This window comes from Protopterus annectens, chromosome 9.part0 (assembly GCF_019279795.1).
Source record: "Protopterus annectens isolate FY-2018-M chromosome 9.part0, PAN1.0, whole genome shotgun sequence".
NCBI lineage: Eukaryota > Metazoa > Chordata > Ceratodontiformes > Protopteridae > Protopterus > Protopterus annectens.
In genome coordinates this window covers 477,535,510-477,562,443 of record NC_056743.1, presented here as the reverse complement: position 1 = coordinate 477,562,443, position 26,934 = coordinate 477,535,510, and the positions used below count along the sequence as shown (strand labels likewise).

The window sequence follows — 26,934 nt, the reverse complement described above, 5'->3', positions numbered from 1 at the left end:
ACAGGAAAAACAGTGGCGTTTGTCATGAGGGCAGCAAGCTCTTCGACTGTGCGCACTGGATGGTGAGGCCTTTTTAATACTTTGTTCAGATCACTTGCAACAATACACATTCTGATATCATCTGAGCTTTTCTTATGAGCTACTACCATTGAGGATACCCATTCAGTAGGTTCGACTGGACAAATTACTCCTTGCTCCACCATTTTGACTAGCTCAGCTTTGACTCTGCTCTGCATAGCTACTGGAACTTTTCGTGCTGGTGTGATAACTGGGCTGACCTCTGGGTCTAACTTCAGAGAGTACACAACTGGTAGCTTGCCTAGTTTGTCTACAAAAATAGCAGCATACTCAGAAAAAATAGTTTGGGTGAAATTTGCACTGTAGCCATGCAGGCTTACATGGTAGACTTTTTTATTAAGTCAAAGCAGTCACATTTTCAAACCGTCTCTGAGGCCTAATAATGATTGCAAGTGTCTCTTGACTATGAAATATTTCAAGTCATAGCTGTTCCCAGCAGAGTAACATAAAAGCATTACTGAGCCTTCAGTTTGAATCTCTTCACCACCATAAGCAACAAGCTTCGCACACTGTATCAAAAGTTGTTCTGCAACTTTTACTCTAGCAAACGTTTCTGCTGATATAACAATGCACTTTGAGCCAGTAACTTCTTTAAGCTCTACGGGACTCCTATTAATCCAAACAGTACAAAATATGTCATCCTTTGCCCACAAACCTACTGCATTAACTATTTCACCAAGCATAGATACACCATCAACATAAAAAGTAGGGTTGCAGCTTTCTAATTTATCAACTTGTCTCTTGGAATACCATCTTTTAATAAAAATATGTGCCTTATTTGACTTGCAAAACCTTCTGAAATGATTCCACCTATTGCAATAATGACACTTCTGTACTGCTGACCAAAAGCTAAGCACTTTTCTCTTTTGGGTTTGTGATTTCCACCACAATTACAACAGCTGACTAAGAAGCTGGGTGGGGGCCAGGGTTCCCAGATTTCTAAAAGGGACAGGTAGGGACCAAAAAAGGTCCTTCATGCGAAGACACTAAGTGAAGACCAACAAAAAAGGGGGTCTTCATGCAGAACTGCCTGCTGCTCTACATTAAACAGAAGTAGCTCCGCTTTGTGATTTTTGACTGGCTCATATACTGGTATATGAGCCAATCAACAATCACAAAACGAAGGCTGTTTCACTGGGATTTTAACAGGCAGTGTGTGACTCAGGATTAGACTGCTGATCTCGGGGCAGGCCCGCTCAATGGGATGTCTGACAACCCTGGTGGGGGCACATGTTTTGACTTTGGTGACTTACCCTTATGCTTCACTCAGCATACTCTGAAATTTGCTGCCAAGACTCAGGGTTTCCTGGGGACTGTTACAGGACCTGCAGTAGCTGTCTTGTGCTTGGGTCGGTTTCTTTTAACCAAGTGTTGCATAGTATCAACATGAGCTTTGTCAGTGTGCCTTCTACTGCTATTCTTATTTGCAAGCATGCTTGTGTGCTTTTCCCTAAGCTCATATATTTGAACAATCTCAATGGCCTTATTTAACATCAAATCACTGTCTCAAAGCAAAATCTCTTTCTCAATGTGTCATTATTAATACCACAAACTAGCCTGTCCTTTATCAACTCATCTCTCAAATCACCAAATCTGCATGTTTTAGCCTTGTTTTTCAAGTCAGTTATATATGCTGCAAAAGTTTCACCAGGCTTTTGATCCCTTGTGTAAAATAAATGCCCTTCCATTGTAATATTCGTTTGGAGATTGCACATTTCTCTAAATTTACATTTTAAGGACTGAGGGCCTTCCTTTGTTTCAGTTGGTACAACTAAATGGTGGTCTTCCCCCTCACCTGCAAACACAGCAGGTGCATACACAAATGAATGCTCTCTTTCAATGGCCTCTGAACCAGCTAAATTAAGCAGAATAAATGCTTTTGTACATGCATCTTTGTCAGAAAAAGCAACCTGTATGAAAATATCATATTCCTGCTCAAATACTCACCAATTTTCTGCAATGTTGTTAATCAAACACAAGCGGTGTGGGTCTGCGAAATCCTTTTGCCATGCCCACAGATTATAGTAAAGCACAAAGCAAAATAGTCCTTGAAATTATGTACAAACATTCAAACACACCAGGTACTTGTAATATTCAAATGCACAATAAGCTCTTCAAAATATTGTATTCTATGAAATATGTTTTGAAATAACTGTACTTTATGAAATATTCTTTGAAAAAACTTTACTTTGCGAAACAACTACACTGTAATACTGAACACACCTGCAAACACATTGCACACCGGATATTTTGAATAGCTTTAGTTAATACAAAATGTAGTACATAGTAAAAAAAAAATAGTAATTTTTCTCTTTTTTGTACATTTTATGCGATTCGGATATTCCTTCAAACATTTTCGCAATTATTTTGAATATTTTTATCGGGTCTCTATTATGTGATCGAATGGTCAAATATTCAAACACGTAATAGTCGACCCGTAATAATCGATCTGCCACAATGTCAAACGGAAAAGAAAAAAGAAAAACCCACCCAAACAAAAGTACAGCTGTGTACACTTACCATAAATGTAGATGCTCGAGTGTATTCATTGTTGCAGTCATTACATTTGGGTTATCTGCCTGCAGGTAGCCCTCAGCCGGCCTGAATACCAGTCTTGGATTCCTGCATCAGATGCTGTCTCTTCTTCCATGACGTTAGGTCATCAGGGGTATAAAACATGCAGCCGATGCCATTACATCAGGTTTTTCTTGCTCCAGATGACAGGTGCCCCCATAATGGGAAGCAATCATATGATATGTTACACCTCCAACAAAAAGCAAATACACCAGAAAGCTCAAATACACCAAATAAGAAGGAAAGGTATTGCCAAGAAAAGTCAGGGGGCTGGACGGAGGGTAACCAGGACTGCAACAGTGAATACACTCGAACATCTACATTTATGGTAAGTGTACACAACTGTACTATGTTCTTCGTGTTTCATTGTTACAGTTATTACATTTAGGTAGATTCCCAATGCTAAGGAAGGGAGGAGGCAGTTAGAGAGAATTAGGACCAGCTATTAAGCCCTGCAAAATTGTAATGGCAAAATCAGCTATGGATTTAGAAAAAATAGGCGTGGGTCGAGTTTTAGGCCTTGATGAAGAAGATGGTGTTGGTTTGACATGCAAATCTGTAGGCCTGAATACACCCTCAGAAGCCGGTGCCTGCACAGCAGCTCCGGACCCATCCAAGGTAGAGACATCCACAGGTTCCATAGTAGAAGAAGCATCTTGCGGCATACTGGACTCCGAATGGGTCTCAGTAGAGGCCTGCGAATCTGAAGTAGCGGGTATCAGGAGCTACGAATGCACCCCACGGAGTACTGGCGAACTGGCAACTAGCTTAACAGAAGCATCGTCGGCAGTTTTGGACCTATGCGGTCTGTCTCTGTCTTTATGTTTTTTCGGAATATTGGCAGTCAGATGTTGCACAAAGCCATTTTTTCTGGGTTACATTACAGTACCAAAATAATTTGCTGCAAAATAGGCCGATGACAAATAGTCTGATACCAAAAAACCGAGTGAAGGATGTCGTGGTCTGGGCCTAAGCAAGGAATGCAGTACGAATTAAAATCTTTATGAGGCATTTGCTTTCCACAGGTAAGACAATTGTTAACTTTTACTGACATTGGTTAAGAGCAAGAAAAAGGATCCCAAACGAGGTACTTAGCTTTTTTGAAGACTTTGGTTCTGAAACTCGAAAATGAAATTTTCAGGAGTCGGCCGACCAGCACTTGTGAACTGCTTCGGGCACCGTGCAACAAGAAAGTCTGATTTAATAGCATCGGATGCATGTTTTATACCTGTGACGACCTGACGTCATGGAAGAAGAGACAGCATCCGAAGCAGGAATCCAAGACTCTGGTATTCAGGCCGGCTGAGGGCTACCTGCAGGCAGATAACCCAAATGTAATGACTGCAACAGTGAAACACTAAGAACATCCATTTAAATACTCTATGCAGGGGACAAGCCCCCCTGCACCCCCACCCCCCACGCAAATTAAATATACCAACTCTGAGATCGCACTACAGTGCAGACAATGGAAACTTCCATTTCCGCACCCAAACAAACCATTTAATATAAGTAAGCCCCCCCTGCACCCCTGCTACTTATCTATAGGGGGCAGCCCCTGCACCCCCTGCTACTTAAATATACCAACTCCGAGATTGCACTACAGTGCAGACAATGGAAAACTTCCAATTCCGAGATCTCCATTGAACCATATGACATTGTGATAGTTCGATTATTACAGGTCGACTATTACGTGTTAGACTATATGACCATTCGATCACGTAATATAGACCCTTTTTATCAATATGTCACAGTTTTGGGCGTTTAATAAGAAATTTATTTGGGTGTTGTGAGTGTTTCATTTTATATTTATAGCAAAAGAAATCATTTAAGTTTTGGTACCTGTAATTTTTTTCTGACCTGTTTTGCGAGTTGTTTAAGCAGTAGCGATGATCCGCTCGCATATATTCCTCCAACTTAAAGTACAGTTTTGTACCTACCATAAATGTAGATGTTAGAGTGTATTCACTTGCTGCAGTCATTACACTTGGGTTATCCTGCCATCAGGCGGTCCCGCAGTCGGCCAGAGTTTCAAAGTCTTGGTCCTGCGTCAGTTGCTGTTGCGTGCACCAGGGGTATATAAGTTGCAGCCGACGCCATTTTCTTCAGTTTTTCTTGCCCCAGATGTCAGGTGCCCCCAAACAGGAAGGCAATACATATTGCTAATAAAACATACATAAAGAATAAAAACAATACCTTCAGTTACAAGCAAATACACCACATAGGTTGTATAGGGTAGAAAGGTATAGAGAAGTCCCAGCTAAGAAAGAGGGGATGGAGGGAGGGTAACCTGGACTGCAGCAGTGAATACACTCGAACATCTACATTTATGGTAGGTACAAAACTGTACTATGTTCATCGTGTTTCACTGCTGCGTTGAATCCCAAAGCTGAGGTTGGGTGACTGGTTCTATAAAGGATGCAGGGTGGCTATGCGGCCCTGCAGCACAGCTGTGGCAAAGCCAGCTCTGGATTTAGAGTAGAGTAAAGAGGCAAGTGGTAATGCTTGGTAGAAGTGTGCAATGAACTCCTGTTGTAGGCAGGGAATAAGTGGTATTACTGTTTCCAAACTGTGACAGTGTTGAGTCCAAACACTTTTTAGGTACCATTGTAATTTCCTCATATGCAGTCTGGCATATGGTATTAGTAGTATGTAGGATGCCATGAACCCCAAGGCCTGCAGAATTTTTCTTGCAGGGAGTTTGCTTTTTGTTGCCATCAACTGAAAGTACTGAGTCAGTTGTCTGCTTGTCTGGCGTGAGATAAGCCATCTGGGCCATTGCATTTAAGCTGGCACCCAGGAATATTATCTCTTGTGAGGGCACTAGTTTTAACTTCTTTTTGTTTACAGTGTACCCTAGGCAAATTAGCAATCTTTTTACAAACGCCAGATGCTTTAGAAGAATGTCCTTGCTCTCTGCTTGAATAAGACAGTCGTCCGAGTAGGGATATATTTGGATTCCTTTTTGTCTGCAAAATGCAATTACTGGTGCCAGGCATTTTGTGAAGACCCTGGGCGCAGTAGATAAGCCAAAGGGCAGTGCAGAGAATTGGTAATGCATTGTGCCAGCTATGAATCTGAGTTATCTTATGCAATTTTGTCTGATTGGGACATGCAGGTATGCCTCTTTGAGGTCCAAAGTAACTAGCCAAGCCTTCTTGCCCAGCATGGGAAGAAGTTGCTGTAGTGTCAACATTTTGAATTTCGGAACATCCAGGTAAGTATTTAGAGTAGATAGGTCCAGTATGGGTCTCCAGGCGTTGTCCTTTCTGGGGACCAAGAAAAGTCTTGAGTAAAATCCTTGTCCTTGTTCCTGTTGTGGCACTTTTTGAACAGCTCTCATGTCCATGAGGGCTGTAATTTGTTTTTGTGCCTCTGCCCATTGATTTTGTGGCAAGTCTGGCATTCCTTTTGGCCTTGGAAGAGTGTGAAAGTGGAACCTGTAACCTTGAGACACAATATCCAGAACCCATTTGTATTGAGTGATTATATGCCAATTTTGTGAAAAAAGAGCTAGTTTTCCCCCTAAAGGAGCTGCCAAAAGGTAAGTGCTTGGCATGTGAAGGGGGAAGTCATTGGGACAGTTTCCTATAAGGTTGTGACTTGTCTTCTCCTCCTTTTGGGGTTGAAGTACCCCACTGTCGTGGTCTGTAAGAGCCTTGGGGCTGAGATCTGCCTCATGGACGTCTGTATCTGACTCTTTGTGGTCTGCCTGACACTGGAAAGGACCAATTTTTAGAAGACCAATTTCTGCTAAATCGAGGTGGCTGTACCTGTAAGAAATCCTTCACTGTTTGCATTGATTTTGCCTTATCCTCCATTTTCTTTAATACCTTTTCTGCCTTAACACCAAACAAACTCTACAACAAAAGGAGAAAGCTACTACAAGATAGAGCAAAATCCTTAAAAGGTAAGACACCGCTGATCACTATAAGTAAAAAGCTAAGAGCTCTCATAAAAACATCCAAAGCTAATTTTGAGAAAAAAATAGCGAAGGACTCTAAAGACAACCATAAGGCATTCTTTAGCTATGTCAGAAACCTTGGAGGAAACTCCCAGATATGCTCAGAATTAGTTCAAAATGATGTGAAGATTACTGATCCTACAGACATTGCCAACATACTGGCTGACAGGTTCAGTGCAAACTTCTCCCCCGCCTCCCCCCCCTAAAGGAGAGATATCTATACCAAATGATTGTAGCCCCCCAAACATCTCTAACGCCCAGGTGAGAACTGCTCTCTCCAAGGCAAAGAACACAGCATCCATGGGACCTGATGGTGTCCCCGGCTGTGTGCTCCATGAACTCGAGGAATTAAACCCACAGTTAGGACAGCTGTTTAATCTTAGTCTCACCTCCGGATACGTACCCAGGGAGTGGCGCATGACTGTGGTCCCACTCCACAAAGGCGGTGCCTCCACCGACCCTGGAAATTAACGTCCCATTAGCTTGACAAGCCTTATCTGCAAAGCCATGGAGAGGATCATAATGGATCTCATAAATAAAGACATAGGGAATTTGTAGACCTTGGATCCAACCCAGTTTGGCTTTGTCAAAGGCAGATCATGCCTTTTAAACTTGGTTGACTTTTTTGAAACAGTCACCAAGGCCATTGACGAGGGTAAGGCAGTCCATACAGCCTACCTAGACCTGGTGAAGGCTTTCGATACAATACCCCACTCGGGTATCACTGAAAAACTCATCAACTTAAATGTAAACCCATACATTACAAGATGGGTTGCAAACTGGCTGAGTGACAGAACCCACAGGGTCAGAGTTGCTGGCGCCATGTCAGACTCAAAGCCTGTCACAAATGGTGTCCCACAGGGCTCAGTCCTGGGCCCACTCTTGTTTGGCATCTACTTTTCTGAAGTACAAGCAACCACAGGAGGGTTATGGCTGACAAAGTTTGCAGATGACTGCAAACTGGCCGTAGTTGAAAACACATCCGACACAGATATCCTTCAGAAGGGTCTCACAGAAACGGAAAACTGGTGCCAGAGCCATGGCCTAAAGTTAAATGCCAAGAAATGCATAGTTATACCCTTCGGGAAAAATAAGGTTACCCCTAGCTACCATATAGGTGGCAATCCCCTGATCACAGAAGAAGTTATCAGGGACCTGGGAACCCAGGTTGACAGTAGCCTTTCATTCGACACTCATATTGCTAAAGTAGTTAGGAAGACCTTCTACATTGCCCACCTTATCATGAAGGGATTCACATCTAGATCAAGGGAAGTCATAGTCTCCCTATACTCATCACTCATCAGACCAATGATCGAGTACAATGCCCCATTCGGAATGTATCTGACCCGACACTTGCAGCAGCTGGAGAGGCCACAAAAGTTCCTCACCAAAAGGATAAAGGGTCTCAAAATCTGTCTTATGCTGCCCGACTGAAAGAACTCCAGCTATATTCAGTTGCTTACCGCTTGCTCAGAGGTGACCTATGCCTGACATACAAGGCCATGTCAAACCCAGATTTGATGAACATGCTTCATCTCAAAAAATCTAGATCCCTCAGAGCCACAAGGGCGGGAGACTTAAACCTTGACATGGTTATTAATAGGATGTGCTGGAGGGATAGATTCATCACCCAAAGACTCCCTATGCTATGGAACAAAATCCCGGTTTATGTGAGGCAGAGCACCTCGCTGGCCTTGTTCAAGAGGAATCTTGACCAATGGATGGGAGACCGCAGATACACCCCAGGGGTTACCTCAGTGTCACTGCTCGACAGAGGCACAGTAAAATAATGGGCATAGTTTCTCCAAACTAAAGGGGTGGCGTAAGCCACAAAACTATGGACTAGGCTTATAAATACCCTCGGTCAGATAGCCTAGTATGAACCTATGAACCTATGAACCTATAAGATATCATGCTGTAAAGGAGCATCCAATAATTTTGCCTTAACATGATCCGGTAAGCCTAGTTCTTTTAACCAAGCGTGCCTTCGAATCACAGATCCTGTAACTGCGGCTCTACAAGAAGCATCTAATGACTCAATACCACATTGCAGAGTATGTTTTCCCACTTGTTCAGCTGCATGCAATAAATCCTGCATTTCCTTATAGTCAGGACCTTCTGAGCTTGTACGCATTTTCTGTTTTAACAGAGACATTAAATATTGTTGGTATTTAAGCATGTGGAACTGGCAATTTAAAGCCCTTACTGCTAAAGTTGCAGAAGTGTAAACTTTCTTCCCCCATCTATCTAATGCTCTAGAATCCCTGTTAGATGGAACTAGATTTTTAGCAGTGGAAGCCTTTACCCCTTTGGGACCCTGGAAATAGTTTCTGGGTCAGCAGCAGGGTTTTTGTAAAGAAATTTGAGAGAGTCAGGGACTCTGTAGTACCTATCTGGCTTGACTGGTGCTGGGGGCAAAGAATCAGGGGTTAAACTGGATTCAGAGAACGCATCATCCACAATATCTAACACAGGCGGAATAGCAAGGGGCCTGTGCTGAGGCAATAAAAGAAAATCTCTGAGCCTTTTCTTGGATTCTGAATAATCCTGGCTCTCCCAATGGAAATGCTCCCTCATGGTATGTAAAGTTTCACCAAAAGAGTAATCCTCAGGAGGAGAGGCTGAAGGGATAGATTCTTCAGCATCAGAGTCCTCATAGGGGGTAAAGAGTATCCCTAGTCTGAAGAGGAATCAGAAGAAATGGAAACCTGGTCAGAAGAATCATAGTCTGTATCCTGCCTAGGCCTTTTATCAGGAGGGGGATGGTAACCCCTGATCAGAGTAATTAGGTCTTTGGCCATTTTGAGCATCTGCTTTTTAGGCATGGAGGCCTGTCCAGGTGAATGCTGCACTTGTTTCTTTGTCTTTAAAGGAGTTTTAGACTTGGTTGTTGTTTTGATGGTAAGCTGTGAAGGTCTGAAAACACCCTCAGAAACCGATGCCTGCTCAGTGGCTCCGGACCCATCTGAGGGGTTAATTTCTGAAGGCCCAATACCTTGAGTTTCCAGAGGCCTAGAAATCTCCACGTGGGAGTCGGAGGCGGCCTGTGGCTCTGAGGTAGCGGGTGTCAGGGACTGTGAAAGTGCCTAATTGAGAACCAGCGAACCGGCGACTGGCCTAGAAGAGGCTTCATCATCAGTTTTGGACCTCGGTTGCCTGTCCTTATCTTTGTCTTAGCGTTTTTTTGTGTATTCCGGTCGTCGGTTGTTCCGATGGCATGGTATAATTGAACCTTCGGCCAAAATAATGGCGTGCAAAATCAAACCAACGTTTAATAGTGCGCTTGTTAAATCTAGCACAAAACCGACAACTAGTGACGTCATGGTCTGGGCCTAGGCACGGAATACAGTAAGAATGAAAATCCTTATGAGGTATTTGCTTCCGACAAAGAAATGCAATTATTAACTTAGCGTTGTCGCCTCACAGTAAGACTGTGTCCGGTTCGATTCTCAGCTACAGCGTCTTCTGCGTGGAGACATGCGTGAATGGGCGTACCTTCGTTGAAGGTTGTGCATCAGGGCTGGTAACTCGGCACGTAAAAATCAACTACCAATCAGTAGCGGACCGAGTTCTGCTGTGGCGACCCCTAACTGGGAAAAGCCGAAAGACACAACAACTGACATCGGTCTGAGGCAAGAAAAAGTTTCCCCAACGGGGTACTTAGCTTTATTGAAGACTTCAATTCTGGAATTCGAATTCAAAAATCTCAGTAGTCGGCCGACCGGCACTTGCGAACTGCTTTTGCTTTGGGCACCACGCGGCAAGAAAGACTGAAGAAAATGGTGTCGGCTGCAACTTGTATATCCCTGGCGCACTGACATCAGGGAAGAAGCGACAACAACCGACGCCGGGCCAAGACTTTGGAACTCTGGCCGACTGCGGGACCGTCTGACGGCAGGATAACCCAAGTGTAATTACTGCAGCAGTGAAACACTATGAACATCTGGTTGCCTCATGGCTGTAACTCTGGATCCCATTCTGACACTATGTCGCTATGCTTTTGTGCATTAAGACGACGTTGAGGCTTGGGTATTCGTTTAAGTAGTTTATTGTATACAAATACATCAGGATGGATGGCAGGAACATTAAACTTTAACTGACTGACTGATTATATACTTACATGCTCTCACTCTGGCTGCTCATTCAAAATGGCACTCTTGCTTGCACATGCTCAGTACTTACATGCATATGCTGACTCACTGGAAAGCTTCTTAAAGGTTTATCACACACACTGATCTAAGGAACCCTCTCAAGCTTCCCTGTAGCACTATGGGCAACTCAGCTGCGCACTAAGCAGTGCTGCCACACTTATCCTTCCTAGCGTTCAATAGAACAAGCCTCTTTGCTAGTCCTAGTGCAAAAAACTAATCTAACTAGCCCACTCCCTTCTCTAATAGTACACATGGCAAAAAACCTGCTACAATGGATGGGCAGTTTCCCATCATTTCTCTGGCCAGCCTAACTGACATAGGCATCCTGAAGCAATGCAGTAATTGCCTCATGTACAATGACAACCACTTACTCCTAAAACAAATACCCTATGTGAGAGATGTAATTTCACTATGAAATTGGAGTCAATTCTCACTCATGTATCAGCAAATCTGACATCAAACAGGTTGCCAGCACACACACACTTCACCTCTCGCACAAAATAAGGTTACAACACAAACTTGCATACGCAGATGAACTCATTAGAAACCTACCAAAAGATCAAAGATCTCCCAAACATAAGCCACTTGCACACACTGCTATGCAAACAGTAAGCACTACACATAACACATACACCAGTGTCTCAGTAAATAAGCCCTAAGGCAAACACCTCAAAATGTAATGTCTTAGTCACAGGTGACTCCATAGTGAAACACACAGATGTCCGCCTCACCAGGCTGGATAAAGAGAAGGTCACGTCAACTGCCTGTCAGGTGCCAGGAATCATCAATTCACGCTTGCACTCAAGGCACTCGACAATTACCGTTATGACTCTGTCATAGCCCATGTTGAGGTGAATGACTTGAGACATACCTCTCTGGATTATATGACGAGATACATGACTAAACTCTCAGATTATATCTCCCAAGCAGGGATGACCCTAGCCCTAAGCAGCATTCTATCTTTACCCAGGATGATGCCAGAATATAAACAAAAAATGACTGACCTCAATAACTGGCTTAGCTTCTGGTGTCAGTCCAAGGGGATCAAGTATTTGTCAGCCTGGGAAGATATGGTTGGGAAGCCACACTGTTTTGCCACAGATGGTCTGCACCTGTCACCTTTAGACTTTCAGACACTGACAAAGGCACATGCCTCCTCCATAGTGCCTTTTTTAGGCAATGTCAAAATAATAAAATTTCCAACGTAACAAAATCCACTTGAGACAAACTAATGCTACGAGTTTGAATGGGAACCTGCACTCCCTGAAAGCACTCCTCACCTTGCAAGATGGTGAAATCTGTACGGTCACTAAGACATGGTTCAAGGCCACAGAGATTACCCCAGGTGTATAAGGTTACAATGCCTGCCACACGTTCAGACATCAAAATGAGCATAAAAAACAAAACAAAACGGGAGGTGCATCCAACTTCATTAAGGCCAAGTGCACCTCAAGACTGGTCAACAGTATGACTCAAACTACTCCAAGTCCAATTAACTATAGGCAAAGTACCCTACCACATCATTGCTAGCTACAGGTCCCCATCATGAATCAAGAAAAGCTCACCACCTACTTGGACTTACTGGAGTCACACGCCATACAGCCCAACACCTTAGTCATAAGAGATTTCAACTACCCATCCATCAACTGGGAGACGTACATGAGCAGAAACATGCTCGCCCAGAAGTTCATGGACTTTAACACAAATGCTTTGGAACTCCGGCACTAGTCCCTGGGGTCTGGACACAAGTCAATTTCTAATGATTTATGCAAAATATACTTACATATATTCAAAGTAAGTGCAATATTTATTTATCATATCCATAGTCAGTATTATTTAACTCACTCAAGGGCAATCCTAGACAAATTACTTGGGCATTTCAATCTGCAGTGTGTTTTTGTATTACTTTAAACAGGGTAGTTAATTTAACTGAGGTAAGGGTATTCTTTTCATATATTTGAGTGTTGGTGAATGTCTCTGCACTTTCTTGCGTGTACTGGGAGTAGTACTGCATTTGTTAATTATGTTTATTCCTCTATTTGTATGTGTTGTTTCACTTTCCTTTGTAATCTCAAGAATTGAGCTGATGCATGAAATTTCATTTAGGCTAAACATGCATAGTTCTAACTGACAATAAAGTTTACTTTGACTTGACAGAATGCATACTGTCAAAGATGGTAACTCCACCTCTACCAGTGGTGTACCACAAGGACCTGTGTTGGGCCCTTCACTGTTTGGAATCTATTTCTTGGATACCCAGGCTAAAGTCAACGGCCTTTACCAAGTTTGCTAATAACTGCAAATTGGGTGCAATTAGTGATGTTGACATATTACAGGAACAGCTAACACAGATAAAAGATTGATGCCAAAGCCACAGTCTAAAACTAAATGCAAAAAGGTGAATTATTATCCCCTTTGGCAAAGTGGAATTCCCTGCTAATTACAATACTGACAAGTTCAAACCCAGTAGTGCGAGATCTGGGAACACAGGTTGATAGCAATCTGAACTTTGACCACCAAGTTTCCACAGTGATAAGGAAAGCCTTCTACATTGTACATCTCATAAGTAAGTGCATTGCATCCAGACCCAAGGATGTTATAACTCCACTGTACTAGACTCTCATCAGACCATTAATACAGTACAATGCTCCGTTTTGCACATGTACCTTACCAGGCACCTGTAGCGAGTTGGAGAGACCACAGAAGTTTCTCACCAAGAAAATACAGGGCCCTCCAAATCATGAGATATGTGGGTAGTCGGAAAGCCGTCTCTATACTCTATATATTAGAATGCCGAGAGATGACTTGTGCCTGGCTTATACGGCAGTGTCCCACCCTGTCCTGATGGTGGCAATGCTGCACATCTGCAAGTAAAATGGCACAAGAGTCACCTGCTCTTGGTTACTTAACCTAGCCTGTGACACACAGAACATGCTGGAGACACAGATACATCTTCCAGAGATTACCGCTCCTCTGGGATAAACTTCCAGTTCACATGAAGCAGAGCTCCTCAATGACTCTATTCAAGTGCAACCTAGACAAACAAATGGGAGACAGCAAATTCAGCCCAGGGGTGGCACCCTTGTCCCTCATGGACAGGGATACTTGGTGCTGATCATAGACTTGCTCTATGAATTATGTCCATCTAACCAAAGAAAACTGGGGCAACTCAGAATTAACAGGGCTAAGCTTGTAAGGGCTGCAGGGCTGCTAACCTAGTAACTTCTTATGAACCTATGAACCTAATAAGAATAAAGGAGAGGCCATGCTAAACTTTTGTATGGCAAATAGCTTGATGGTGGTCAATACATGGTTCGCCAAGCAAGACAGTCAAAAAATCGCATACTAGAGTGGCCAACATGCAACTCAGGTAGATTTCCTCCTAGCAAGAAAAGGGCATGGGGTACAATCACAGATTGCAAAGTCACCCCCAATGAAAAAGTCATCAAACAGGATAAACCATTGTTGGCCTCAATCAGCTGCAAGCAGTGGTCAGAGAAGTCTCTAAGGTCAACAAAGACTAGACTGAAGACCTGGATTAAAAAGCACAAGGGTCCAAGGGAATACTCAGGGCTCTAACACTTCAGGATGAAGAAAGCATATAGAGTTGAAGAATGACAGCATCTCAAAACAGCATGCATAAAGACTATAGAAGAGATGTGCACAACACAGCCAGGTAAAGAAAGCTGTTGATGGAATGCAGAAAACCAAGAAATTATCTGAAAAAGAGTGCTGGAAAAAGTGGAAGATAGAAAAGACACACAAGGATAAACAAAAGATGCCAAGAGAGTAGTTACAATACCAAAGAACAAGGCATCAGAGACACTATACTAGCTAAAGAAAAGTGACTTGTCAGAGATGGCACAAACACAAAAAGATTAAGATAATAATCAGACACTCTTCATAACAGATGCCAGTAACAACCTGCTCCCCAGTCCACAGGACATCAAAGGCAGGTGGAAAGAGCTTCTGAATGAAGAAAACTCCACAGAAGCTGTACTGCCCCAGACACAGGCTACGATGAAAGAGCATACCCACCCTAGAAGTAAGAACGGCACTAAGGAAAATGAAGTCAGGGAAAGCAGCACGCTTGGATGAGGTGAAGACAGATATAATTAAGATGCTGGGTGATTTCGTGTCTGACAAAAGAATACCAAAGAAACTGAAAATTAAGGTGAATAAAGCAATGGTGTGTCCAAGTATGACTGTATAGTATAGAAACATGGACAGTGAAGGCACGCAGTTGAGGAAGCTAGAGATGATGGAGATGAAGTGCCTGAGACAGGTGATAGGTTGCACACTTTGGAATAGATGAAGAAATGAGGAAATCACAGCAGAAGCCAAAGTAGCTCCAATTGCTTGAGAAGGTTGAAGAGAACAGATTATAGTCGCTTGGAGACACGTGCAGGAAAGATAATGATATGGTGATGAAGATTTGGGAAAGACAGGATGAAACTGAGAGGACGCAAGAGTGTCCAGCAAAGGGATGGTTGGACTGCGTGAGAGAAGACTTGCAACAGCCAGGAACTACTGTCAAAAAAAATAAACAAAAAAAAGAAGTGGCACTGAAAAAGAGAAATGGCAACAGTTGAAGCAACACATGAACCCCATGTAGAAAATAGAGGAAAAAGGGGGATTACTTATGACTAAAATGAAATGTGTTTTGTTAGATTGTATAGTTCCTGTGTAACTGTATATTATATAACTGTATATATTTTTTTTAGAAATTTTTTTTTGCATCTTTGAATTTACATTTGCCTCAGTATGTGGCTAAAAAGAGTTCTTGGATCAGCCCACCTACCAGGTTAACAAACACAAAATATAAACACAGTTCATTCCCAGTGCATGTATGTGTGGCAAAGTAAGCAAATAGCCTTGCTCTTCAATCAGAATTTGTGTTTTTGCATTTCTAATGCTCTTTTTTTTGTTAGCTTGACATCCCCACCTCTCCCCATTAGCAACTTTGTTCCCTGATCACTGGCATGGCATCCCTGTAACCCACTGGGTTGGGTCTCCTCTTATGATGGATTTCTGTGTGCCTTGACATTGCTGACAGGCAAGTGAGATACAATCCAAGGCATAATTTTAGTACAAACTGGGGTGATTTTACTTAACCTAACTTTCCCTATCTTTCTCATCTGCCACACACCAGAATTAGCAAACATTGTGTGCTGATTTAGGATACTGCATCAACAACGGGGTATGGTCGCTATGACAATTACTGAAATCCTTTATCTCAAAGCTAACTCCCAATTTCTGCCAAGAGGTGTTCCTACAGTGAGGATTAGCCAATCTCTCAGTTCAAGGAAGGAGAGGCCTTCAAGCCTTTCAAGCTTCCCTGGTCCCAGTGATCAACTTTCTGGTGTCAGCATTAATATCTAAGCCAAGGTTGCCAGTAGTGTGGACCAATGCCTTTCCTTTGCACTACTGACAGCATACCAGTTACATTTTTGTCTAGCACAACTTAATCTTTGTAAAGACTTGGAAGTAAATGAAACTATTCACAAACAGTAAAACTCACTACCAACCAGTACATGCCCCATTACAACTCAGAAAACAGACCACCATGACACTCACTAACCCATTTACTACAGCGGCACTATAGTGAATCACATCACACAAAATTGCAAAACAGTAGAGAATCCAAGACTGTTTCTTGATGAAGCAGTTTAGTATGGACAGGATGGGAAAGGGAAGTGGAAGAGGACAGTCCCAATGTTCAAAACAATGTATGTTAGCATGCCAATATTTTCTAAACTAAATTTAACTACAGACTAGCTTGGCTCCATGGCATTCATGGATTAATAAAAAGGCCTGACATAAAAGATGACCTGAGTTTGAGTAGTGGCTTGGATGCTGGAGGAGCTGTGTGGTGGAGGATAAGAGTAAGCGCCCAACACTCTCACATTCTGGGCGAAGGGAGTGGTCCCATTCTGTTGCAAAACACCACCAAGTCAAAGCTTGAAGGCAACAAAAGGTACAAGAGTAGTGCATGTGAGCATTGTATTAGCATGCCAGTTACTGTAGCCCACATTGGCATGTGTGGAAGCATGCACATGGCAAAGGCAGAGTACTGCAGACCCTCATGGCGACTTGTGCCCATGTCTGCCACCCAGGGTGGGGTTAGGTGCATTAGAAACATTCTTGGAGCCTGCGTCAGCAGATACAAGCAAAAGCACAAACCACCTCCATGGCTACCTGTATGATAATCTCAATGGCTGGCTCTCACCCTCGTGCTGAGGATGTCCACAGGCAACGGAGCAAATAGCTTTAAAAACTGATTGAGAAGGAGGCTTGTTGGGAGGCAAGCGCAGATGAAAAAAAAAAACTACAGAATGCATCTGCTTACAGGTATCAACAAGACTTCTTGAAAACACTTGCACCACTTTCCTAATAGTGTATCGTAATTTTTTATGCTTTCAGCCAAGCTGCAAAAAAAGTATGATTCATTAACTGAAATGCAAGACAGTTTGAAGTGCTGGATAATTGCACAATTGTGTGACGTTCACTTTATGTATATCTCATTAAAATAAGACACTCTGAAGTCTTTGAACACACAACGGTGTTATAAGTGTTAAAATGCAAAATTTTAAGTGAAAAAAAATAACTGGTAAGTAAAAGATTATTTGTTACAGAAGAAAAAAAATGCAAAAGTGTTTTATTGTAGTTCCTACATATAGAGGCAAAATCTAAAGGAATTATTAACAAAATTAACAATGGGAAAACATACATACGGCTCCCAAGTATGCAACAATGTCCACACGGTTTAGGATTTATGCTTGGAAGTGTGTACGTAGGTATTTTTAAACACAGAGTTTTTCCTTATAACAAATGCTGAAAGTGTGCTGGGAAAAACAGAGGCAACTGGGAACACTTTTTCTGGCAAATGTAAGAGTTGGTAGATTTTAAAAATTCTTTACAGACTACTTCGTCATAAATGTTGGAGAAATAAATGGCTATAACTATGGAAATTAATCTCTTGAGCTGGAATACAGGATCTGAACTACCCAGATCTATTAACGACTTACCGAGTTTAAAGCAATTACTAGGAAGTAGAAATCAAAATATAAGCCAGATGTAATGAAACTACTGAATACTGTAAAGGAGGTAAAAGAACTGGAGGTGGGATCATTAGGACAGGGAAATGGCAAATTACATAGAAACAAATGGAATTTGTGGCAACAATGCATGCAGAATAATGTTCAAGGCGAGGAGGAGGAGTGAAATTTAAGGGATGGCAGAAATTGAGTAATTTATGTAATGGAGTGAATGAAAAATTAAAAAGGACACAAATATTGCATGAAAACAAAGGAAACTTTATTACAGTTTGCTTTCTTTGCTATCACTGTAAATGTAACCATGTCACTTTTTAAAAAATGTCATGTTTAATAAACTTGTTCAGTAAAAAAAGCTAAATGAGTTGTTTACCATCAGCCAGCTTTGCAAAGTCTTTGTTAAGTAATTCCTCAGCAGTGAGCTTGGAAAAGTTATCATCGTCAAAGGGATTCCATGAGGAAACATCCGGAGGATTATACACATTTTGCTGTGAAGTTCTTGGTGAACCTGATGGAGTGGTAGTAGCTGACCTAGACACAAACAAGACATCAGCACTTTTACTACTGTTAATGTACATATGCAGAACAAATTGCTACATCTAACAGAACAAACTGCTACACCCAACAGAACTCAAAACATTTCTCATGGCTGTAGTATTAATTCTACAAAAACTCTCATTCTGCTTCACTACTGTAGTAAAACTACCTTGGTTAAGATGTCTCCCAGGCACAGACTTTATGAAAAAATAAACAATTAAGAGCACAGTAAGGAATGCTGCCTCTAAAATATTGTTTACAGACAAATTTTGGCACTTGATAGCAAGCAGTGCCACATACAAGCATTACACTACAGTGCCACATACAAGCATTACACTACAGAATGACAGATGCACTATGCAGAACCTTATGGAACTTTTCCCACCTTATTTTGAAAATTGGGGGGGGGTCAGCATTTTGTGCCCGGACTTTAACAAACTGCCTCCAATGCAATTGAGGCTCAGATTCTTAGGCACACAGTACTTAACATTTATGTTACACAATGACAATGTGGACAACCACATTCTAATTATATATGATCATATCACACATACTAAACCACAAAACGTGACAGAGCTTTGGAATGAAAAGAACCCCCTGCATTATTACTCTTCCAAAAGTCTAAGATCTGATCAGTGTTAATATGACAAACTGCAACTACAAGAATTAATTTCTCTGAGACCAAATGGTTCCAAGGTGGAGCAGGAAGAAGTACTTCAGATGGGAAACTTCAATCACAAATTAACCAATCTGAGAAATAGTGGCAGCATCCAGCAGCAGTACTTTTAACATTTAATTTTACATTCACATATTTAGTTACATGTATAAATACTTATATAACAGGGTAATCTTTATACTAAACAGAACTGTCATACAAGTAAAATATGTTTCATTACATACAATGTCAACCTAGACTGACCGTGCAGGGTAAGGCTAAAGACAAGTTCAGATAGCACTTTTTTTTTTTTTTTTTTTTTTTTAACACTTCTACTCCCTACAGTTGACCATTAGCTGCCACTAGGCTCCTCTCTTCATTTATGGGGTATACTGGAGCCATCTGAGCCTTCTCTGGGCTCAACCCATATCTGGAGCAGGTAAGGAGGTTAAGGAAGCTACTGCAGCTTTATAGCTGCCAGACAGTGGAGACTAAGCCCTTTTCACCCTGCAGCAGCGCTGCGAGGGCTATAACTGCTGCCTACTGGAGGTGCATGCTCACTTAAGTGCATGTGTATACCCACTTGAAGAGCAGAGTTCTTCCAGCTCTTAATGCTACATCCCCCCACCACCACTTCCAGATAGGTGAGCTGGCATCAGCCATTCACTACCATCCTCCCCCATCCAGTCTCTCCAGTGCTTATGCCACTAGCTGAACCTGGGTTATTTTGGGAGTGAAGTAAAGACCTTACCTCTAAGAGTCACAGAGCCAGACAGATTCAACTACCATTCTGAGCACCAGAACCTATGTTCAAAGTGACTGAGAAACTGATGCCAGGTTCATATCATCTAAAATAAGGGCGATGGACTTCTTATCACTTTGAGGCCTTTGGAGAGTAAAGCTGACAGCAAGCAAGTAAAAAGAGAAGGATTGTGTATCTGCAACTGAATGAGGACACTATATTAACACAAGGGGAAGGGGTTACTGTCCATGGAAAGCGAAGAACTATCCCTAAACTAAGAAAGGTATAGGGGATCCCTGCCACCTAGCTTTTGCTCCTGGAATAGAAGCAATACACAATGATGGACAATGACTTCCTAGGTTCATGAAATCAGCACAGCAAAAAGAAAAAGGAAAAATGCTACAACATACAGTGTGTCATGGTGCTTTTATCATCTATTTAATGTTAATTAACTTTTTACTTTAAAGCTACATGCTAATGTATACTTAAATAGGTGCATGTTTAAGGCACTTATTATAATGAAAGTCATAGTAACAGTAAGTAATATCATCCGGATTTACTCGCCTGATGTAATGTTTTCCCAGACAACTGGCAGCAGTTTGGTATGGGTTTAGTACCCTTAACTCTGTTAGAGACTTCATCCAGCTTTGCTCATATCCCAGTGAAGATCTATGTTGGTCTCTGAACCTTTGATGGTGTACTACTCAACTACATCTAGTCAGCAGTGCTATTCTCTTGGCTACTCTGGCCCTCAGTGGGAATTGCGCTGTGTTTAGCATATGAAAATTTTAGGAAAAACATAAGTAACTTACAATGACAACATGATGCACAATCCTTTGGGAGATGGAAAGATGGCAATTTGATTGTTAAACTGATCTCTCCTTGTAAGACAGTAGGTCTTAAAGGTATATTACACATAACTATCCTGTATTCTTCTGGTAGGGGCACAACAATAAATTATAGTATTTAGGTACTGCTCTCCAGTTTTTACCCAATTCCCAAAGATATACAATAGGTGAAAGTGTCTATGTTGTGTGCAAGTGAGTGTTCCACTTGCAAAAGAATGAAATTCATTCTGGACAGAGTGCCAATGCCCTCTGTCCACTGGCTAACAGGATAAGTTCGACAGCCATAAAAAACTGTAAAGGATTATGGAAGCTAAGATGGATGGATGGACATTATACACTTGGGAAGACAGTTACAGGATCCCCTGTAAAACAGCCATAGCTCACTTGTCCCACCTCTGGAGAGATGCCAGTGTGGCACCTTTTAAAATGTCTTGTGCAGAAACATTTTTAAAATAATTCTAAAGATGTAACTGCTGCCCTACTGGAACCTGCTACTACTCCACCATGTAAATAACTACAATACTTGTCATAACAAAAGGCAATGCAGTGGATCAAACATTTAAGAGTCAGTCAGCTTAAAAAATGAAAGAACTTTGTTTCCTTTCTTGAAATGAATAAAAAAGTGATCAAATTTCCAAATATAAACCTATATCTATTTGATTCTCCTAGTATATCATCCAAGTTCATAGGTTCATAGGTTAGTACTAGGCTATTGGCCCTAGGGCCTATACAAATCTAGCCATAACAATTCACTGGCTATTTCTTCCCACATTATTTACTTCCCTGGACCTCTGTCTAGCAGGGCGACTGAAGTGATCCCCAGGGTGAATTTCCTTTCTCCCATCCAATCGTCAAGGTTCTTTTTGAAGAGGGCCAAAGAGGCGCTCTGCTTGACATGTATGGGCAAGTCTATTCCAGAGTCTGGGGAGTCTCTGGGTCAGGAACCTATCCCTCCAGCATGTTTTGTTTATTGTGATGACAAAGTTTAGATCCCTGGAGCATGTGGCTCTGAGGGACTGGGATTTCTTTAAGTGTAGCATGTCCAACAGCTCTGGATTTGACATGGCCTTGTATGCTAAGCAGAGATTGCCTCTGAGTAGACAATATGTGACAGAGTATAGCTGGAGTTTTTTAAGGCGGTCAGCGTAGGGCATCTGCTTTAGGCCTGTGATTCTTTTAGTGAGGTATTTCTGTGGCCTTTCCAGTTGTTGCAGATGTTTTGAGAGATACATACCAAACGGGCGCTGTATTCTATAATGGTTCTAATGAGGGATGAGTACAGTGAGACAAAGACCTCCTTTTTTCTGTATGAAAAGCCCTTAGTGATGAGGTGTGCTACATATAAGTATTTGCTGACTATCGTAGTGGTGTGGTTATTCAAAGGTGAGACCACTGTCCACCTGTGTCCCTAAGTCTCTTATCACACGTTCAGTGTTTAGTGTACTGTCACCTATGTGGTAATTCACGAGTACATGTTTTTTCCCAAAGGGGATAACTATACATTTCTTGGCATTGAGTTTGAGCCCATGGCTCTGGCACCAAGCATCTGTTTCTGTAAAGCCCTTTTGTAGAGTATCCACATAATTTGGGGACTCAATAATGGCTCCCAGTTTGCAGTTATCTGCGAACTTTGTTAGCCAGAGTCCCTTAGTGTTGGCCTGTACTTCAGAGAAGTAGATACCAAACAAGAGCGGTCCCAGGACTGAACCCTGAGGTACTCCACTTGTCACTTGTCTGGAGCTGGATTTGGAGTCGGCTACTTTTACAGTGTGGGTTCTGTCAGTAAGCCAGTTGGCAACCCATCAAGTGACCTAGGGATTAATGCCCAGCTTAGTAAGTCTATCTAAGATTCCAGAATGGGGGGATTGTGTCAAAGGCCTTGACGAGGTCCAGATAGGCTGTGTGGACTGCCTTACCCTCGTCCACGGCTCTGGGGACTGACTTGAAGAAGTCAATCAGGTTCAGGAGAGAAGATCGGCCCTTCACGAATCCAAACTGGGTGGGGTCCAGTGTTTGAAGGTTGCCAATGTCTATGTTTATAAGTTCCATAATATGTTCCATGGCCTTGCAGCTTAGGCTCGTCAGACTGATGGTGCGGTAGTTCCCGGGATCCAAGGTGGATCCCCTCTTGTGGAGTGGGATAACTACAGCTGTGCACCACTCAGTGGGCACGGAGCCTGAGGTGAGGCTATGATTAAACATGACACTTAGGTGAGGTGCCAGTTCATTTTGTAGTTCCTGTAGTACACAGCCCAGGAAGTTGTGTACATCCAGTAGATACAGAAAATGTTCTCTATTATTGCGTAGTTCGAGCAATCTCAGCAGCTGAGATTAAGAAATGCTTCTAGTACTACTTTTAGCAAGAAAGGATATATTAGTCTTGACTGACAAGCTTTCATTATAGAATACCAAGTCAACTTCCCGGAGAACATAACTATATCTGCTAGTCCAATGGACAGTAAAAACAGGTTGTGAAACAAATGTTTAAAACCTACAGTGGATATGAAAAGTTTACACACCCCTGTTAAATGCCAGGTTTCTGTGATATAAAAAAATGAGACCACAATAAATGGGTTCCTATCAGCATTTCGAATGTTGAAAACGCTGAATGTAATTTAATCGAAATGAAATGTTCAAAATCTCAGAAGAGCGAACTGACGGAACATCGATTTCTTTCCCAGGGAAAGAAATCGGTGGGCCGCCATCGGAGTTTGCTATTTCATCCATTATGGTGCGGTCTCGGAGTTGGCATATTTAACTAGGGGGGTGTAGGGGGAAACGCCCCCCCCCACTTCTGTCAGTGTTTAAAATATTGAAAAATTTTTTTTTGCATGGAACACAGATTTCTTTCCCTGGGAAAGAAAAGTACAGTTTTGTACCTACCATAAATGTAGATGTTCGAGGATCCACATTGCTGCAGTCCTAACCATTGGGTAGTCCGCTGTCCCAGTCGGCCCGAATACCAAAGTATATGGCTGACGTCGGTCAAGGCGCATTAGACTGACGTCAGGACGTCAGGGTACTAATGCGCATGACCGACGTCATATCCTCAGTCTTTTCTTGCCCCAGATGTCAGAAGACCCTAAAAAGACAAGGCCAAAACCAAAAACACCAAACACTCCTGCACCAAAATATGTACAATATATACAAAATTACAAGAGTATAACCTCACCCACACAACCACCCCTAAACACAGAGGGAAGGAGGGAGGTAAATTGGACTGCAGCAATGTGGATCTCGAACATCTACATTTATGGTAGGCACAAAACTGTACTATGTTCTTCATTCCACATTGCTGCAGTCCTAACCATTGGGTAGAATCCCAAAGCAGAGGTAAGGGAGGCTGGCAAATCATAAGGAAGCAGGAGCTGTCAACATGCCTTGCAAAATAGCTGTGTTCAAACCAGCCCTAGATTTAGAGTAGAGAGGAAGGTGGTAATGCTTAGAGAAAGTATGCACTGAACTCCAAGTAGCTGCCTCCAAAATATCCTTAGTTGCCACCCCCCTTAGAAATGCTGTTGAAGTGGCAGTAGCCCTAGTGGAATGAGGCCTAATCCCAGCTGGAATCTCCTTGCCATGATGGGAATAACAAAATGCAATGCAAAACCCAATCCACTTAGAAATAGTTTGTTTTGACACAGGCTTGCCCTGAGAACTCAAAGCAAAAAGAAACAAACAACTGCTGAGACTGCCTAAAATCCTTGGTCCTGCATAAATAATAACGCAACTGCCTGTGTACATCTAAAGTGTGCAAAATCTTTTCCCCCTTATTTTGGGGATCTGCATAGAAAGTAGGCAAATGAATAGTTTGGTTTAAAGCCACACTAGAAACCACCTTAGGCATAAAAGAAGGATTAGTACGTAATGATACCCTATCCTTATGGAAAATCAAAAAAGGCTCTACCGCCATAAGGGCCTGTAATTCAGAAACCCTTCTTGCAGAAGTAATAGCCAACAAAAAAGCAGTCTTCCATGACAAGTATTTCAAATCAGCAGTAGCCGCAGGCTCAAAAGGTTGTAGAGTAAGTTTCTCCAACACAAAATTGAGATCCCAAGCAGGAGTAGGAGCTCTACGTGGGGGTCTTATATTCTTTGCCCCTCTAAGAAATTGCTTGAACAAAGGATGCGAAAACAATGGTGGGTCGCAATCATAGTGAGCTGAAATTGCTGCAGCATGAATCTTAATGGAAGAGAAAGACAAACCTTTGTCCAATAATTCAGTAAGATATTGAAGAGCCACACTCAAATTAGGCTCAGAAATCACCAAATTCTTTGCTGCACTCCAAAATAAAAATCTCTTCCATTTTTCTGCGTACACTTTCCTTGTACTAGGTCTTCTGGCTTCCATAATCACATTTAAAACTTGTTGAGGAAGTTGAGACCTGCTGTGTTTCAAAACAGAATATGCCAGGCTGTTAGATGAAGAGAGTGAAGCTTGACATTGAGCAGGTGACCGTCCCTCTGAGACAACAGGTGTGGAATCAAAGGTAAAGGCCACGGAGGCTTCCTTACCAGACTCCTCAGTAATGGGTACCAGTGCTGCCGAGGCCAATCTGGAGCTATTAAAATCATCCTTGGCTTGTCTTGTCTGACCTTTAGAGCACCTTTGGGAGAAGAGGCAGAGGTGGAAAGGCATACACATGAAGATTTTTCCAACTGAAAGAAAGAGCATCCACTTTCCAAGCTGTGTGATGAAACCTCTTTGTGCAAAACTTTGGCAGCTGGTGGTTTAGTGGAGAAGCGAACAGATCTATGTCTGGAGTTCCCCATGACACTGTCAATTTCTCAAATACATGAAGATCCAGTTTCGACTGTGGGGATCCATGATTTGTCTGCTTAACACATCTGCTAAGGAGTTCTGTGCTCCCGGCAGAAACCTTGCCTGAAGAGTTAGTTGCAAGCTGAGCGCAGTCTCCCATAAAATCATTGCTTGCCTGCACAACGGGTAAGAATGTGTTCCCCGTTGTTTGTTGATGTACCACATGACAGTTGTGTTGTCTGTTAGAATCAACACCTGCCCTGGAAGAAGTAACTCCTTGAAAGCCATTAATGCAAACTGGACTGCTAACATCTCCTTCATGTTGATATGTAGATGCTGTAGTCTGGCAGGCCACTTGTCTTGTATCCACTTTCCATTTAGATGAGCTCCCCAAGCAATGTCTGAGGCATCTGTCGTTAGAATTTGACTCGCCTCTGGCCGGGTCACAGAGAGTCCCTTGTTTAGGTGACATTCCTGAGCCCACCACAAAAATTCCTGTTGAATGCAAGGTATTATTTGAATGACAGTGTCCAAATCCTGGCAGTGCTGTGTCCATACATTTTGAGATACCATTGCAGCTTCCTCATATGCAGTTTGGCATTGGGAAGCACCAGAATACAAGATGCCATGAACCCTAAGGCTTGAAGGACTGTCCTTGCAGTCAGCCCGGACTGAAGAGATAGTTGATGGAAGTAAATGGAAAGATTCTTTTGTTTGTCCGGGGTTAAAAGGCCATCTGGGCTGCTGTATTCAGTCTCACACCCAGAAAGCACATGTCTTGAGAGGGTACTAGACTGGACTTTATTTCGTTCACAGAATACCCTAGGCATCTTAGCACTGCTATCACATATTCCAAATGCTGTAAAGGTCTTCCTTTTCTTGAGCCAGAATCAGGCAGTCGTCCAAGTAAGGATAGATTTGAATTCCTTTTAGCCTGAAGTAAGCTATCAGTGGAGCCAGAACCTTTGTGAATACTCTGGGCAGTAGATAAGCCAAAGGGCAATGCAGAGAACTGATAATGGGAATTTCCAGCTCGAAAACGCAGATACTTCCTGCAAATTAGTCTGATAGGCACATGAAGGTAAGCCTCCTTGAGATCTAAAGTTACCATCCAGTGATCTTTGCCCAGCAGAGGTAAAAGCTGTTGTAACGTCAACATTTTGAACTTGGGAATGTCCAGATAAGTGTTGAGGATAGATAAATCCAAAATTGGTCTCCATGTGTTCCCCTTCTTTGGTACTAGGAACAGGCGAGAATAAAATCCTAGGCCCCTTTCTGGCACAGGAACTGGCTGAATGGCCCCTATTTGGAGTAACAGAGAAATTTGCTTGTGAGCCTCTTTTCTTTGTAGAGGAGGAATGTCTGGCATGCCTTTGAAAGGAGGCAAGGTATGGAAATAAAACCTGTAACCGTGGTGAATGATATCCAAAACCCATCTGTCTTGGGTAATTAAATCCCAATTTTCTTTGAAAAGAGCCAACCTTCCTCCCAAAGGTGCTGCCAGACGAGAACGTACTGGCAGCTGAAAAGGCAGGTCATTGGGTCTGTTTACGAAAGGACTGACCCCTGCCCTC

At 42.4% G+C, this 26,934-nt stretch overlaps 1 protein-coding gene across 8 annotated transcripts in view; it reads right to left on the bottom strand.

Moving 5' to 3' along the window:
• AAK1 (AP2 associated kinase 1) overlaps positions 1 to 26,934 on the bottom strand; it is a 1,655,011-nt gene that overhangs the window by 522,967 nt on the left and 1,105,110 nt on the right. For all 8 annotated transcript variants that reach the window (XM_044083018.1, XM_044083021.1, XM_044083020.1 and 5 more), the window contains one exon: positions 18,193 to 18,350. In XM_044083018.1, the coding sequence (XP_043938953.1) occupies positions 18,193 to 18,350 (158 nt within the window). The remainder of the gene's footprint in view (positions 1 to 18,192; positions 18,351 to 26,934) is intronic.